Consider the following 17813-nt stretch of genomic DNA (forward strand, 5'->3'; position numbering starts at 1 on the left):
CTCCCTGCTCCAGCGGCGCGGTGGCTGGGGTCGGTGTGCCGGCGCAACTCGGTGGTGTCCGGGACCACTGCAGTAGAATGGCCGGGCGTCCTGAGCGACTTCCGGTTACACAGGAAGTGTGTGCGGGGCTGCGGTGACGTCGGGGGCGGAGCCTGGGGGATGCTTCCGGGTCAGCGGCGCCACTGCGCAGGCGCGGAAAATCCAAGATGGTGGTGCCCATCGGAACAAGCGGCCGGTAAGCGCTGGCTCAGGAGCCGATAGCTGCGCCAGCTGGGGGAGGAGACCAATCGGGGGGAGGGGGCGCGGCATGTCTGCTGACTGGGGAAGGGGTATTTAAGCAGGGTCCAAGGGGGGTTCCTTGCTTCTGGCCACATTATTGCACGCAAAGATGGAGAGCAAACTAGAGCAGCAGCAGCGACAATCATCACTGCCGCCCCTAGAGGACCTTCGGCAGGTCAAGCAAAGGAAAAAAGAATCGCGAAACAGTAAGGAGCGTGCCAAACGGAGTGACCAATCCAGTCATAAAAGCTCCTCCAGACAGACGGGAGCATCAACTGAGAAAGATCCCCCTCATTCTCCGGTACTTAATTGCTGCACTGGTAAGTGATCTACGTGAATGTTCACTCAGTGACGGAGCCTCCCTCTGTTTTTATTTATCAGGGGAAGAAGGCCACGAGTAAAGCAAAACACAGGGAATGCGCTCTCTGTGCATGCCCACTACCGGACTCATGCCCAAAAAAGTTGTCTCCCCTGTATCCAGCAGACGGTGGCGGAGGAATCGCCTAAAATCGCTGCAAGCCTAAAAAACAGTCAGGGCAGAAATGAGAGAAACACTAAAATCCCAGTCCCAGCCAGGAAGCTCAGGGGTTGTGGACCCTTTTGAGTCAGATTCCTCCGTGGAATGGAGGAGAAATAAGGACTCCTCTGGCTTATCCCCCTCGTCCTCAGAGGAAGAGGATTCCGGTCGGTTCTGTCTACTGTTAGACCGGGTAGACAAGCTGGTAAAAGCGGTGAGAGGAACAATGGAGGTGGAGGAGCCCAAGCCACAGTTATCCATGCAGGATGTCATGTTCAGGGGGCTGGATCAGAAAAGGCGGAGGGTCTTCCCTTTGAATGAAAAGATTCAGGAACTAATTAGTAGGGAATGGAAGAAACCAGATAAGAGAGGTTCACTACCACCAGCCCTCTAACGTAGATACCCCTTTGATGATCCGGCAGCTAGCACTTGGGACAAAGCCCCTAAATAAGATGCAGCAATCACCAAGGCATCAAAAAGAGCCTCGCTACCCTTCGAGGACATGGGGACCCTTAAAGACCCCCTAGACAGGAAGGCAGACACCTTCCTTAAATTAACCTGGGAGATGGCAGCCGGATCCCTAAGAAAAGCAGTAGCCTCAACATGTACGGCCAGGTTCTTGATGGTCTGGTTAGACCAACTGGAGTCTCAATTAAAACAGGGGACGCCTAGACAGACAATTTTGGGTGCCCTACCAGTAATCCAGGAGGCCGCAGCCTTCCTAGCGGATGCCTTAGCTGATGCAGTTAGAATGGCAGCTAGGGCAGCAGGACTTTCTAATGCGTAGAGCCCTGTGGCTAAAGTGCTGGCCGGGAGACATCCAATCCAGGTCAAAACTCTGCACTATCCCTTGCGAAGGAGAATATTTGTTTGGAACAGTCCTGGATGAGTTGCTTGATAAAGCAGGGGACGACAAGAAGTTCCCTAATCTGTGGTCCGCATCCTACCGACGTTCGTTCAAAAGAAGGAAATTCGGTCAGGGAAGAAGGCGCAACCCATCGCCTAATAGAGACCGTCCCAGATGGGAAGATAGGAGAGGTACAGGCTTTATTCTCAGGCGTTCTTCAAGAGAGCGAAAGAAACTTGGCCAATGACTAGCGATTCCCGTGGGGGGTAGACTGTCAGCCTTCATCCCAGCATGGGTACAGATCACCAATAGTGAATGGGTGCGGAACGTAATATCCACCGGACTCAAGCTGGAGTTTAGTTATGTTCCCCGGGATACCTTTAAACTAACTCCCTTACGATCTTCGCCACTTGAACAAGCGGCTTTAGAAGCAGGAGTCTTGACTGTCTAAAAAAAGGTCCTGGTGGAGGTTCCTGGAATCTGAGAGATGTAGAGGCTTCTACTCTCCCCTATTCCTGATCCAAAAGCCAGATAAATCATTTAGAACCATTGCGTTTCCTTAATGAATTCTTGGTTAACTGAACCTTTTACGATGGAGTGTATCAGTTCAGCAATAAAGATGTTGTTTAAAGGGTGTTTCATGGCAGTCGTGGATTTGAAAGACGCGTACTGTCATGTGCCTATCCACGCAGACTTCCAGCAGTTCCTGAGAGTGGCAGTTTCAGTGGACGGTTTAAGCCGTCATTTTCAGTTTAGGGCTATCCCTTTTGGTCTCTCAGCAGCCCCCCGGATATTTACGAAGATTGTGGCCGAAGTCATGGCTCATCTACAAGAGGCAAATATCCTGATTTTCCTGTATTTAGACGATTTTTTGATTATGGGAAATTCGGTGGACCATTGTTTCTCAGATAGAAAGGACTAGGTCCAGACTAGAGCACCTCGGGTGGATAATAAATTACGAGAAATCCCGATTTCAGCCCCTAAGAGTCCAAAAATTCCTAGGCCTACTGTTAAATTCAGAAACCCAGCAGTGTCTTCTGCCATCAGATAAGTTAGAATGCATACAACAGCAGATACTTCAGGCTATTGATAGACCCTCCATGACCCTCAGGCAAGACATGTCACTGTTAGGTTCTCTGACCTCATGTATGCCAGCAGTCAGGTGGGCGCAGTTTCACTCTAGATCCCTTCAGAAGGACGTCCTAGTTAGCGACAGGACCTTAGAGGGGTCTTTACAAGGTCAGATATCATTGAGCCCTTTGTCCCTTACATCTCTTAGATGGTGACTTGACAAGAACAACTTGTCCTCAGGGGTGCCCTGGGTGACGCAGATAACCCGTATAATAACCACGGATGCTAGCCCCTCAGGTTGGGGGGCCCATATGGAGGACATAGTGGTCCAGGGACAATGGGACCCTAAAACGGAGACCTCGTCTAACCATAGGGAGCTGTTGGTGTTTGAGTTGGCAGTTAAAAAACTCATTATGTACCTACAGGGTCATCATGTGAGGATCCTCTCGGACAACCAGGTAGCAGTAGCCTATATCAACCACCAAGGTGGAACACGCTCCGACGCCCTGATGCGGATAACAGAACGTCTATTTCAAATAGCCGAGAGAAATTTTCAATCTTTAACTGCGCTCCATATCAGAGGGAAAGACAACACAAAGGCAGACTTACTAAGCCGCAGGGCGCTAAGGCAAGGAGAATGGGCTTTAAACACGGATGTTTACAACCAGAATGTCCGCAGATGGGGTCAGCCGGAGGTAGACCTCTTTGCCAGCAAGGAAAACAGGAAAGTAAAAAACTTCTGCTCTCTAAACCCCAAGGAAATTCAACTGGCAGTGGAGGCTTTCCTAATAAAATGGGATTTTGCCCTGGCATATGCCTTTCCACCATTAGCCCTCTTACCTCTGGTAGTGAGGAAGATCAAGCAAGAGTCATATTAATTGCCCCATTCTGGCCCAGGAGGACCTGGTTCGCATGGTTGAGCACCATGTCAGTATGCGATCCCTGGGTACTGCCAAACCTTCCGAATCTTCTGTACCAGGGACCAGTCAACCATCCGCAAGTAACGGGACTCAAATTGACGGCGTGGAGTTTGAGAGGGCACTGTTGAGGGATAGAGGTTTCTCCCAAAATTTAATTAATACCCTTCTGAAGAGCAGGAAGCAGATTACTACAAAGATCTATGCTAGAACCTGGAGGCGTTTCCTGTCCACCTCTGAGTTTAATCTCAGGGATGGAATACCCACGAAACAGATTCTAGAATTCCTTCAGAGGGGTATCGAGTTGGGTCTTTCAACGAGTACTTTAAAAGTGCAGGTTTCAGCCCTGGGGGCCCTATTTACCTGTGATATTGCCAGCAACTACTGGGTGACTCGATTCATCAAAGCTGCTAGTAGATCCAGACTCATACACAGGGATAGATGTATACCATGGGACTTAAATTTAGTCCTTACAGCTATGACAGAGAAGCCATTCGAACCTCTGGATTCGGCCTCATTAAAGGATAAGTGATATACAGGCACTTTCCAGGTTGCCCCCTTATACAGAGTTTTTTGCATGATAGTTATCCTAAAACCGGACCCAGCATACTTGCCCAAGGTAGCATAACACTTTCACAGGACACAAGATGGTTCTCCCTTCTTTCCTCCCTAATCCTACCAACCCTAAAGAGCAGAAGCTTCATGCGTTAGATGTTAAAAGATGCCTACTAGAAAATATATCGGCTACTGATCCTTGGAGGAAAAAGAACGCATTATTTTTATCCTTCCAGGGTCCTAAGAAGGGGTTTAGGGTATCAAAACGCAAGTGAGCAAAGTGGATTAGGGAGGCTATCTCTCTGGCTTACACAACAGGTGGCGGTCCGACTCCACAGAACCTGAGGGCGCATTCCACTCGTGCCATGGCGTCATCTTGGGCGGAGAGAGATCTGGAGTGTCAATTGACCAGATTTGTAAGGCGGCCACCTGGTCATCTCCTTCCACCTTTTTTTAACCACTATCGGTTAGATATGAGTGCCTTCTCGGATCTCACTTTTGGGCTAAGGGTGCTGCAGGCTGTAGTCCCTCCCTAAGTTACTTTACATCTCTGTAATTCTCTCGTGGTGCTGTCATGGGAGTCCGAATAAAGTATTAAGTTACGTACCGGTAACGGTATTTTTCGGAAGCCCATGACAGCACCCTTAGTTCCCTCCCTTGTTCACTTATAGGGGTGCACTCCTTCCTCTTAGACGGTTGTTTCACTGATTTGCCTTAATTTGGAGTAAAGATTATATATAAACTGTAAATAGGATGTATAGATTGTATATATGCTGTTTCACTAACCATGGGAGCCTCTCAAGCTCTGTAATCCAACTGATGCGTGGGAGAGTACCGCCCTTTTTGTCTGTAGGTTTCCTGTTCCTGAAGGGCGGATCCCCTCTATCGTGGTGCTGTAATGGGCTTCTGAAAAATACTGTTACCGGTACATAACGTAATACTTTCCAAACTTTCTGATCTTTGCAATAACCAATCCAATAAAACAACGTAAATAGCTCAACACAACTAATATAACAAGTAGTTTCTGGACATTAATCACAAAATGCCACTTTTACTGACTGGCTCACTTTTTCTGCAGGCTCAGAATTATTCACCCCCCCCATGTTAACCATCTTGAGTACTTAGTAGAGCCTCTCTGGCTTATGACTTGCTGCAAATGTGACACACAGCCATACGCCAGCTTCTGGAAGCTATGCTTCACTGGAGTCATCTTCAAGCCATCGTCCTGCTTCATCCTAGACATTACCAAGCCACCGCCGTGCTTCACGGCTGTCGTCACTGAGCCGCCACCATGGTTCAAAGCAGGCATGACGGAACCACCGCCATGCTTCACCTCAGGTGTTTCCAAGCCACCATCATGCTTCACCTCAGGTGTTTCCAAGCCACCACCATGCTTCTGCTTCACTGCAGGTGTTAATGAGCCACCGCCATGCTTCAGTTGTTCTTTTTAGTGTATGCTTCACTCTTCCTCCACTAGACATAACACGGATAGACCTTCAGCATTTAGAATGCACCTTACTAGGGAACGCTGCCAGAAGTTGGTGTCTGGCTATGTATCACGTGTGCAGCAGGTCATAACAGCTGGAGGGTACTAAGTATTAAAGACTCTTGATAATTGAGTGAATAACTCTTGCGACTGCAGTAGTCCATAAAAGTGGCATTTTGTGTTGAATTTCGAGAAACCACTTGTTATGTTAGTTGTGTTGCGTTATTTACATTGATTGGTTTATTGCAAATAGTAATAAGTTTGCAAGTTTTGTAAATAAAACTTGGGGAGGGGAGGGTGGCATTGGTAAATTTATTTTTGGATTGCAGATTAAACTAATAAGGGTCCGCTTGAAGCTAAAATCTGTGCTGATGTTTGTAGGTTCCTTGCACTACAGCACTGGTTCATTGGGGAGTCCTAACAAATTACTGACCATGCAGATATAATATCGACTCTTCCTAGGTCCCAGTCACGGTTTGCAGGAAAATTTCACCTGTATGGGCTCATTTACATGCGCTGAATGCAGTCAATAAACGACCTGCGATGAGCTACATGCAAGCTGATCGGCGCTCCTTTATTGGCTTATTTAGACCTCCAAACAAATGTTCTTTGCACAAAGAATTATTGTTAATATGATCTTGTGTTTGTGTAGATAATCATGTTATCGGTAGCACGTGCCCAATGCTGGTCAATGTGCTTCTCAGAGAGCAAGTTTTTTGCCAGCTCGTTCTCAATTGATGGCCTGCCTAAATGGACCTTTAATTCTGCTATGAATAAAGTATTATCAATTTGTTGGATACTATGCCAGGATTACTTTTCTATGAGAATTAAGCCATACACATCTGTGTATGGGCTGTCTGCAGATCTCCTGACCCTTACTTTGCAGCCTCGTAGGCGTGTATAAATGTTTTGAGCTCAGGCCGGTAGACCCATGGACCGTCCTTACATCACGGTGGTTACTCTCAGCGTGGAGCATGCATGAAACCGACCTTAGGTGTTAATTTCAGATTTGTTCTACTCATTATTGCCCTGTGTTATTAATACTGCTACAGAACAGTGCACCCTATAGTGTAACATATCTTCTCTGCAGATATTGAGGAGTGTGGGGAAAACACTTTAATTGAGAGCGTATCCCAAACTGATGATTGTGATACAGAAGAAAAAGATTTAGGTGACCAAGGTCAAGGTAAGTGTGAACAATGCTGTGCAGAACCGTCACTCGGGAGCCTAATAAAGTTTAGTGACGGCTTCTGTAGTTGCAGTAATAGAGGCCATATTGATTGCCACTTAGTTTTTCATATGTGCCTCTTTAAAACAGTCTCATTAATATATAATGTCATAATGGTGAAGTTCGTGTTCGGTGGCCGTCCCCGAACAGTAGATGTTCGGTACGGATGCTGAACGTTACTGTTTGGGTTCGCCCATCTCTAGTGACAATTACAATTACAGCTTGACAACTGCATCTTAAGCTGTTCACAAGTTGAATTGTTGTCTGCTGAGGTATGGCATCTCACTCTTCCGAAGGGCGGCCCTCAGATGATTGATGTTCTGCGGTACAGAGTTATGAGCCTCTACACTGGCTCAGCTGATCCCATAGGTTTTCTGTGAGATTCTTGTCTTGAGAAAGTGCAGCCACTCCATTTGAGGTACCCCAGTCTCCCGCAGCCATTCTCTAATGATTCAACCTCGAGGAGCTGGAGCATTATCGTCCATGAAGATTAAATTAGTGCTGTGTTTTTCATGCAGAGGCTCAATGACTGGATTAATGATGTTATTCAAGTAGTACGGGCTTGTCCCCTGTACCATATTCAAAGTATAGGGAAGTTCTTTATTTACTGTACACCTTCCCACACTGTAACACCACCACTACGAAAGACTTGTCTGGGGACAACAGTGGCTGATGCGTAGCGCTCTCTTTGATGTCTCCAACATTGTTGGCGGCTATTAATTCTGTTCAGCATGAGTGAACTTTCATCAGTGAACAGCACTGAAGCTTACTGGTCCCTCGTCCAGCGTAGATGCTCCCTGGTCCATGCAAGACAAAGATGCCTGTGCCTGGTGGTGTGGTCAGATACCCTTGGAGCTCATCTAACTTTCAGACCACGCTGATGTGAACGGTTTTGAATGGTCTCACTTTCCTTAAATGTCTCTGGAGTTGTGTGTTGCATTCACCATCTGGTTCCAAAAGCCATGGTTCACAATGAAGCAGTCATCAGTGTGGGATGTGGCTAAGGACGTCCATTTCTCTGTCGTTCTGTGACTCTTCCAGACTCTCTGTATCTCAGTGTCACAGTCGTCAGCAGGTTGTAACAAAGCTTAGTGGTCACTTCCATCTGGGAACATCCTTCTTGAAATTTCACAATGGTGAGGTCCTGGTGATCAATTGTTAGGTGTTGTCTTGGTCTCATGATGTCAAAACGTGAACAGCAAAGTAACACTATTGCTAGCCACCCTGCATGGTTCCCCTTCCCCCTCCATGCAGGGACACTACCTATTTTTAACATTGGGTGCGCAGGGACGTGTGGATATATGCTGACGCACCCGTATGCGTCGTTTTGACGTGCCCGCCGACTGCAACAAAATGCAACATGTTGCGTTCGGCGCAGCATACATCCGCATGGCCTGCGTACCCAATGTTAAAAATAGGTACGCAGGACGCATGCAGACGTAGGCGGAGCTGAAAGAGGTGTGGCAGTGGGCTGGGCTTAACAGGAAGAAAGGAGGAAGTAAGGAGGAAGTAGGCTGCCTTCCGTAGCGCTACTCAACGCAAGTGTGAAACCAGCCTTAGGTGTTCGGAGCACAGGAAACGCTGCATCAGGGCGTAGTGCGATCACATAAACAGGAGAAAATCCAGCTTTTTTTTTTTTTTTCAGGGAAGTGAGTTGGGCAAAAACTGTTGTATGTATTTATATTTCTCTATCATTTCATTGGGGAACACAGGAACCATGGGTGTATGCTGCTGCCACTATAGGCTGACACTATGCACATAAGAAAAGTTAGCTCCTCCTCTGCAGTATTCACCCCACCAACTGGCATTAAGTTAATCAGTTTTAGCTTAGTGTCACCTATATCTACCTCAGTGTGCGTCGTTCCTTTTCATGTACCTGGAGAGATACAGTGTGAACAGTCACTACTATACTCCCATTGAAGAGACTGAGTACAGCGTGTACTGCCACCCTGTATCTTCATATGACTGGCCGTCAGGACCACAGCCCCTAACACAGAAGCGTGTTCAGGTGATCCAGACCCGGTCCTGCCTCCATCTCCCCTTTCCATTCGCCTACCAGAGCCTGTCGGTTTGAGGAGACGCGGACGTCCCGCACCGCCGGATATTCGGACGTCTGATCTTCTTGGAGTGGAGATATTTTCTCTCTTTCCACCCTCCCCTCCAGGATGAGTAAAGAAGTAGTAGAAGATCAGGACGAGTATTAAAAAAAAAAAAAAAAAATGAAAAGGAAGAAGCCCTTGTGTTGTGAGCTCTTGATCCGACTTTTGAGGCAAGGCTCCCTCTGGTGGATACTGCTGGTAGTGGTGTTGGTCAACATGATGTTAACCCAACATCTGCAGAAGATAATTGGAGGAGTGGTGGTAGTGACTGGGACTACATAAGCGAGCAGACTTCTCTGTGACTGTCGTTGATACTCCTTTCTTTGCTTACTGAGGATTTCTGTCTGCTGCCTGATCCTGCATTTTTTCAGCTAAGTGTCATTTGCTCAACCCTTTGCATCTGTTTTTGCCTTGCTGTCAGGGGTCAGCTTGCCCCCCCGGGGCTGCTGGCTCCTGCCCTGTATTTTTGTATCTTGTGTTTGCTCAGTCCCCTGCTGTATTAGCCTGTTGCTAGCCGCCAGTTCACACCTGAGTGCTGATATAGTGGGGGTGAGGTTGTTCAAACCTCAGTATTTTTGTACTTCAGTCGTGTTGGAATTATTAGGGTTTTTGTGTGATTGCAGACAGTGCCTTTTCTGTCCTATCTAGTCAGTGTGGGCCCCATCATTTGTTCAGTCTGTTTTCTGTCTGTGCTTCATCTTGTCTCACTGACAATATATGTTTGGGGGCTGTCTATTCCTTTGGGGGATCTGCTCCGGGGCCGTTTAGATTTCACCTTTCTGTCCTCCGGCTGTGACGAGGCATCTAGGGCAACGTAGGAATGCTCCACGGCTACTGCTAGTTGTGTTGTTAAGATCAGGGGTCTGCCATCCGCTGAGCGACCAACCTCTCTGGTGTTCTGGTGGCATAACCTATTGCGCTCTCATCCTCGGTGACCCATTCATAACACCCTTGCCTTTATTTTAATAGGGGTATTTTCCCTTTAATCCCCCTTTTCCTGTCACAATTCTGGATCTCTGAACGAGATCCAGCAGGTGGAGCAGAAGCTATTGGATTGCACAGAGGCAACGGTTCCACACCTGGCTCAGGGTTCTGCCCGCAGCTGTGCATCTTGGCGGTGTCTTTCTGGCCTCCGCTCTGATCCCCCATGGTCCGGTGTTCGCCAGCGCTAACCTAGGTCCCGGCTTCGGCCGGGCCCAGCTGCGGTGTTGGCTCCACCCCCTTTTCATTGTTCTTTCGGGCGGGCTTTTCTCCCGCCCGTCGCTTCAGCTGTTGTCTTCCGGCCTGCGCGCCGGAGCCAGCACCATCTTACTTCTCCAGGACCTTACTGCCCCCCCTCCTCCCTGCCTTTCGGGAGTTTGTTTTCATGGCAGTCTCCTGGGCTGTTTCTGGGCCGCTCGGCCTCATCTCCTTCCGGAGCCAGCACCATCTTGCTGCTCCAAGACCCAGCGCTTAGCCCCGCCCCCTTCCCTTCCGGTTTTAGCGTGGGCTTAGCAGCACATAAGGGGTTCTCCTGCAGCGTGCATTTTTTCTCCGTGGACCTGGCCATCCTCCTGCGGTCGCAACTTTTCTCATGGCTGGATCCCGTTGGTGCCTTTTGCTACAGCCTGAACCGAATACCTCACGGGGGACACGAGTTCTGACGTTCTGCACGTACTGTGAGTAGCTGCTCTGCAGCCTGACGCTCTCCTCTGCATCTTTTCTGTCCCCTAACCTTCTGTCATTAGTTAGTGGGTCTGTTCATCGTGCCTAAGCATAAAGGAGAGCCTGCTCGTACCTCTGCTTCCTCTTCCTCTACTCTGGTCAGACACTTTGCGTGCTCTTTGTGCAAAACCAAACTTCCCTCAGATCAGTCCTCTCCCCTGTCAGGTCTGCAGCAACCCCACAGTGTCCGCTGCCCAGGAGTCCCTTCCCACCCCAGGCAAGACCCGAGACCCCTATCCCAGGGTGGGCTTCCTCTCTGTCGCAGTCTGTGGCGGACCTCACCAGGGTGTCGCAGACCCTTGTGTCCGTGCTCGACAATTTGCCCCTTCCGGCTCCCGCAGTCGCCAGTGGGTCGCAGGATTCTCCGTCTGGCCCTTCAAACACAGGCCGCAAAAGACCCAGACAGGAGCACCGTTCTAGGTCCTCTTCCTGCTCCATCTCACCATCTGGTATTTCACGGCGAGATCCCTCCAGATTCTCCTCTCCCGAGTCAGGTGCTTTCAGAAGATCAGTCGAACGTAGATTCAGAACAGGCCTCTAACATGAGAGATCTGGTCCAGAGCCTGATTCTCACGGTCAACCAGACATTAGGCATCAAGGATACCTCTACGGAACCCGCAGATGAGGCAGTGTCGTTTAGATGGTCAAAACCACCTTCCAAGGTCTTTGCCCCACACAGTGAATTTGTGGAGGTACTCAAGAGGGAACGGGAGAACCCTACCTACCAGATGCTTTCAAAGAGGGAAGCGCCTCAGCATCCTATATCCCTTGTCTAAGCTCACTGCTAACTGGACGACTCACCTGGCTGTGGACCTGCCAGTTTCCAGGCTGTCGTCAACCAGCACGGTCCTCCTGCTTTCTAATGCAGCATCCCTCAAGGACTCCCAATGATAGGATTACAGAATCTCTGACAGTCAGGCTTTGAAGCAGCTGCTTTGGCATTGTGCCCGGCCTTTGCCTCAACCTGAGTCTCAAAGGCCATAGCCAGATGGGCCAAAAACACCTTTGTAAAGGCATCTTTGGGGGAGTTCCTCCAAGGGAGCTAGCCGACCTTGCAGACCAGATTTCCTATGCAGGGAAATATTTGGTATCTGCCTCCCTGCATGCCACGTCCTGCGCTGCTCAGGCGTCCAGCAATATGGTGGCCATCCGGAGGAATATTTGGCTCAAAGCATGGTAGGCGGACTGATCGTCAAAGAAGTCGTTCAACAGCCTCCCCTTCCAGGGGGACCGCCTGTTTGGCCCCATGTTGGACCAGATTATTAAAGAGGCCACCGGAGGCACGAGCTCTTTTCCCCCAGTCCAGACCTCGCCGGTCTTCTGACAATCCCCCGCGCCCCCCCTTTCGGTCCTTTCACCGTTTTGCGCCGACAGAGGATTCTTCCAGTCAGCGCAGGCCACAGACCCGCCAGGTCAGGTAAAAGGCCTCCTTCAAGTCCACTCCTTCATGGCGTCCTCAAAGCTTCCATGGTAGATCCGCTAGGCCCAGACCTGGCAGATCTTCCTCGGCATGACTCGTGTCCAGATCCCAGCGTATCTCATAGGCTAGGCGGTCATCTTCTGTTTTTCAGGGACTTTTGGCTCGCCTCGGTGGAGGACACATGGGTCAGGGAGGTAGTATCCTCAGGATACAAGATAGAGATCGCTTCACGTCCCCTGAGATCGATTCTTCGAATCTTGTCCTCTGAAAGATCCTGCTATGGATCCGGGTTTCTTTGCTTCCATCGCCTCCCTTCTCAGTTCGGGGGTTATCAGCCCAGAGAAAAACCGCTTCACAGGTTTCTATTCAAACCTGTTTGTAGTACCAAAGAAGAGCGGTGCGGTTTAGGCCATTCTGGATCTGAAGTTACTGAACAGAAGAGTCCGCCTGTGCCATTTCAGGATGGAGTCCCTCCGCTCAGTAATTGCTTCCATGGAGGAGCAGGAATTCCTGTGCTCCATAGACATTCAAGACGCCTACCTCCACGTTCCGATTTTCCAGCTCATCAGAGGTTCCTGTGTTTCGCAGTACATCAGAACCATTTCCAGTTTGTCACCCAGCTGTTCGGACTTGCGACCGCTCCCAGGGTCTTCACAAAGATCATGGCGGCTTTCATGGCCATTTTGAGGATCAAGGGCCTAGTACTTATCCCGTACCTCGACAACATCCTCATTAAGGCGCCGTCTCTCTCTCAGGTCCAGGAAAGTATGTCCATCGACCTTGACTCCCTGGCCTGGTTCGGGTGCCTAGTCAACAGGAAAAAGTCCTGTCTTGTCCCGACTCACCGCCTTGTCTTCCTAGGCATGCTGTTCGACACCAGACAGGCAACGGTTTTTCTCCCCGAAGAGAAGAGAGCAGGGAGTTCGCTCTCTGCAAGGCCTTCAGCTTCCTTCCTTCCGATCAGCAATGAAGGTCCTGGGCAGAATGGTAGCAGCGTCGGAAGCAATCCCCTTTGCGCAATTCCACTCAAGACCACTTTAGCATGCCATCCTTTCGCAGTGGGACAGGTCTGTCCTGTCGCTGGATCGTCCGCTTCATCTCTCTTCCCGAGTCAAGCGGTCTCTCGACTGGTGGTTGTCATCCCCTCTCATCCTCCAGGGCCGGTCCTTCCTTCCCATCCATTGGCAGGTGGTAATGACGGGCGCCAGCCTTTTAGGCCGGAGGACGGTTTTCCGCCATCTAACGATTCAAGGGCGTTGGTCGGCGCAGGAGTCCTCTCTACCAATCAACATCCTCGATATAAGTGCCATCCTTCTTTCCCTCCATCACCGAGAGAGGCTTCTCAGGGGTCTACCAGTCAGGTTTCAGACGGACAATGCCACAGCATTCTTTTGGGGGGGTGCGTTTACACCGTTCCGCGTGCGGTAAAATTGATAAAGCGGTTTTATTCTTCGGGTCAGTACGGTTACAGCGATACCTCATTTAGGTCGTTTTTTTATGTTTTTGTCGGTTTTATGCAATGAAAACTATTTTATATAAAAAATAATTATTTTTGCATCGCTTTATTCTGTGAGCTATAACTTTTTTATTTTTTCGCTGATGATGCTGTGTGGCGGCTTGTTTTTTGCGGGACAAGATGACGTTTTCAGCGGTACCATGGATATTTATATGCGTCTTTTTGATTGCGCGTTATTACACTTTTTGTTTGGTGGTATGATAATAAATCATTATTTTTTGCTTCGTTTTTTATTTTTATTTTTTAAGGGGTTCGCTAAAAGGGTTAACTAATGGGACAGTTTTATAGGGCGGGTCATTACGGACGCGGCGATACCTAATATGTGTACTTTTATTGTTTTGTTTTTTTTTAATTTTCAAAAAATGAATTTATTGGGGAATATTTTTTTTTTTTTTTACTAATTTATTTGGCGATTTTTTTTTTTTTTTTTTTTTTTTTTTTACATTTTTTTTTAACTTTTTTTTTTTACTTTATTACATAGTCCCAGGTGGGACATCACTGTCCTGTGACAGATCGCTGATCTGTCACATCACAGATCACTGTGACAGATCAGCAATCTGTCACAGGCATTGAAGCAGACTTCCTCTTGCCTGCGCTTTGCAGGCACTGAGGAAGCCAGCTTCCTCAGGTCCCCGAAGGCCCCCGTCGCCATCTTGGATTCGGGGGCCTGGAGGATAGAAGCCCCCCGCAGCAGCGCTGCACATTGCGCTGCCGTGGGGGGCTCAGGGAAGCACGGAGGGAGCCCCCTCCCTGCCGATGCTTCCCTTTAACTCCCGGTACACCGCGATCATGTTTGATCGCGGTGTGCAAGGGGTTAACGTGTCGGGGGCGGTCCGTGACCGCCCCTGACACATAGTGCCGGGTGTCATCTGTGATAATCAGCTGACACCCGGCCGCGATCAGCGGCGCTCACCACGTGGGCGCCGCTGATCGCGCCGACGTACTATCCCGTCCCCGGTCATACGGGCCCGGGTACCGTGGACGGGATAGTACGTCGGATGGCAGGAAGGGGTTAAAGGAGCAGCGATGAAGATTTCCCAGGAAAAGAGAAACCGCATCATATAGCTCATCAATGGTGGTCTGTCGGCCAAGAAATACGCCAAACTGCTTCATGTGAGCGCCATGACAGTTGGAAGAATACGAAATTAAGTCTGTCCATTCAAAAGCTAAGAGGTGGACGTCCAGGCAAATATCTGAGTCAACAAGTTGGCTCGTCACAAGGTCTATCAGTGGAGGTGGCTTATATGCTTCATGTCTCGTAATAGTGAGGTCACAGACGTCAATGCAAGCACCGAGCAACACACGTTAAACAAGTCTGGAGTGGTGGCTCAAAAAAAAGGTGAAGATGCCTCCACTTGTCATAAGAAGTGTTGGCTTGAGTTAGCTAAAAAGTATGAAAAATGGACAGTAAAATATTAGAAGCGGATGATTTGGAGCCATGAGACAAAAGTCATTAGACTAGGCTCTGATACATGCGAATGGGTCTGGAAAAAACATAAAAGGGGCTAACGGATCGAGAAATTGAAGGAACTGTCAAGTTCAGTGAAGGAAGCCTGATGGTATGGGGTTGTTTCACAGCCTAAGGTGCTGGATACTTGACCAGGATCGATGGTGGTCTCAATGCTGAGCTATATGTGAGTATCCTACAAGATGAGTTACCTCATGTACTCGAGTACTATGGGTATGAAAAGGATGACACCTAGTGTTCCAACAGGAAATCAATCCAAAGGATAAGGCAAGATTGGAGTAGAAGTGGTTCAGTGACCATGAAGTAGAGGTGCGGGATTGGCCCCCACAGTCTACAGACCTCAACTCAATCCAACACTTGTGGGTAGAGTTGAAGAAAAACCTTTATACATACCCAAGTGAGGCAACCAGTGTGCACCAACTTTGTGAGTGTGTAGAAGAGACCTGGGATCAGATTTTGGTCAAGACATGCTTGAATCAGATCGAGAGGATGCCCAGAAGGATTACAAATTCTAGCAAAATAATAAAACTTTGGATTTTTAGAAGCTAAACAGTAACAATGCAGTGACCTGACAAGAATCTGCAGAACTAATCACATGCTAAATAGTTGGAAGTCAGATTTATGTATGAGATATCCAAGATGATTGTCTATAAAATGATGGTAGTCTCTCATTCAAAGCCATAGTGGATGGTGAGATATGGAGCCTGGAAGTCAAAAGTTCACAACATTTGTTACCCTTTTGCTCGTCACTGTAATTGGAGACATGGATCTGCACTGCAATGCCGGAGACACCAATGGATTCCTCAGTGCATATGATTAAAGTATCCAGGAGGCAAAATTGGTCAATGCGTTTCAAAGTACACAGACCTTCATGAGGTTAAATCACTTTCTGGATGTGGTTTGTCCTGATGAAGAAGTCTGTGTACTTCCAAACGCGTTGACCAATAAAAACCTTGGTCAATAATTTTGCTTCCTGGAAACTTTCATCATATGCACTGAGGAGTCCATTGGTGCCTCCGGCAGCGCAGTGAAGATCCATATCTCCATTTATGTACTATAATGGGTTGATGAATATAGTGTATACCATCGCTTTCTATATTTAGGACCTGTGCAGGTTACTTGGTACCTGTACACACTGACTGCTAATGTTAGTAAAATATTTTGGTTCTTAATGATGACACTTTTTTTCCCTGCTCTGTTTGGTGATTTAATGGTTTAAAGGGAATCTGTCAGCAGCTTTTGCTATCTAATCTGAGAACAACATGATGTACGGGCAAAGAGCCTGATTCCAGGGATGTGTAAGGCTACTTTCACACATCAGTTTTTTGCCGTCAGGCAGGATCCGGCTATTTTTAGAAAAAACGGATCCGGCATAAATTTTGGAGAACTGTAGAAACGGATCCGTTTTTTTGCTGGATCCGTCTAGCAGGTTATATCTGTTTCCTGGGGGCTGGCCAATTGGATCTGAGCATGCGCAGACTTAAAAAAACGGATCCGGTGGCTGGATCCGTCTTTTTCTGGATCCGGCGCCCATAGACTTTCATTGTAGCAAAAAGCTGGAAGCGCCGGATCCGGCTTTTTCGCCGGAGACAAAAAACGTTACAGTAGCCGTTTTTTCCAGACGCCGGAATGAGACAAGTAGCCGGAGCCGGCAAAAAACGGATGAAACGCAATGCCATCCGGCGCTAATGCAAGTCAATGGGGAAAAACTGGATCCGGCATTGCATTTTGCCGGATCCGGTTTTACAAAAAAAAGCCGGATCGCGCCTGACGGCAAAAAACTGATGTGTGAAAGAGGCCTTACGTGCTCAGAAGCTTTAGTTTACACTTTACCTTTATTATACATGTGTAAAACGGACCTTAGTATAATTTCATGTATGTTTATTTCTTTGGACTGGTTGTGTTGCAGCTACTGAATCCCAGAAAGATGTCACAAAGTCTGTCAAAGCAGAACCGTCCCCTGTAACAGCAGAGGCTGCAGAAGAAGGAAAGAAATGAGCCTTAAAGACCACTATCCCACGCTACAGAAAATGTGTTCCCAGATTCCTTCCTGTGATATAGTTTTAGTTTCGATATAAGCCCTTGGTCAGATGCCACATTTCTTACTGCCATTTTCTAGCACCTTGTACTTTTCTTATAGTTTGTGTTTATTTTTCTTTAACATTTAGTCTTCCCTGTAATTAGCACTTACTTGGATCAGAGAAGATCCTGTGATCTTCTTGATAAGAACGCCTGACTTTTGCTAGTAAAATGCCTTAAAGAAAATGGAAATTTGAGGCTCTGTATATTTTGTGTTGTATTGAATTAAAAAAATGTTGTTTCAGTAAAGCTGTGTTTTAGATTTAATCATTGGATCTTTGAAGAACAAGTACTGCAGCCAGATGCATGTCCAGCCTTCTCCCCCAACATTGCATACCTGAATCATAGGCATTAACCTATTCTGACATTGGATTGCAGATGAGCAAATCGATTCCATGCAAATCAAATTTGTTGAATTTTATGGAATGTGCAGGTCCTAGTGAAAGCACAAGATTGCATCACCAAGGAAGTCTCACATGACCATTTTCCCATAATACTTTGCTGACATCACATGGTGTATAGTGTAGCTAATCAGAAGGGACTATCTAAGCCTGTATAAAAGTTGAGGCAAGGAATGCAGCAGCCTTGTTCGGATGATTCAGTAGAGAGAGAGGAAGTCAGAGCTTA

At 47.9% G+C, this 17813-nt stretch overlaps 1 protein-coding gene across 3 annotated transcripts in view; it reads left to right on the plus strand.

Moving 5' to 3' along the window:
- Positions 1 to 17435, plus strand: part of TDRD6 (tudor domain containing 6) — a 133673-nt gene extending 116238 nt beyond the window's left edge. For 2 of the 3 annotated variants that reach the window (XM_073586559.1, XM_073586560.1), the window contains 2 exons: positions 6763 to 6858; positions 17017 to 17435. In XM_073586559.1, the coding sequence (XP_073442660.1) occupies positions 6763 to 6858; positions 17017 to 17105 (185 nt within the window). In that variant the 3' untranslated portion in view covers positions 17106 to 17435. The remainder of the gene's footprint in view (positions 1 to 6762; positions 6859 to 17016) is intronic. The other variant, XM_073586561.1, reaches the window with a different exon arrangement.
- The last annotated feature ends 378 nt before the right edge of the window (positions 17436 to 17813 follow it).

Source organism: Dendrobates tinctorius, unplaced genomic scaffold (genome assembly GCF_039654945.1).
Source record: "Dendrobates tinctorius isolate UK_male_01 unplaced genomic scaffold, ASM3965494v1 ptg000093l, whole genome shotgun sequence".
Taxonomy (NCBI): Eukaryota; Metazoa; Chordata; class Amphibia; order Anura; family Dendrobatidae; genus Dendrobates; species Dendrobates tinctorius.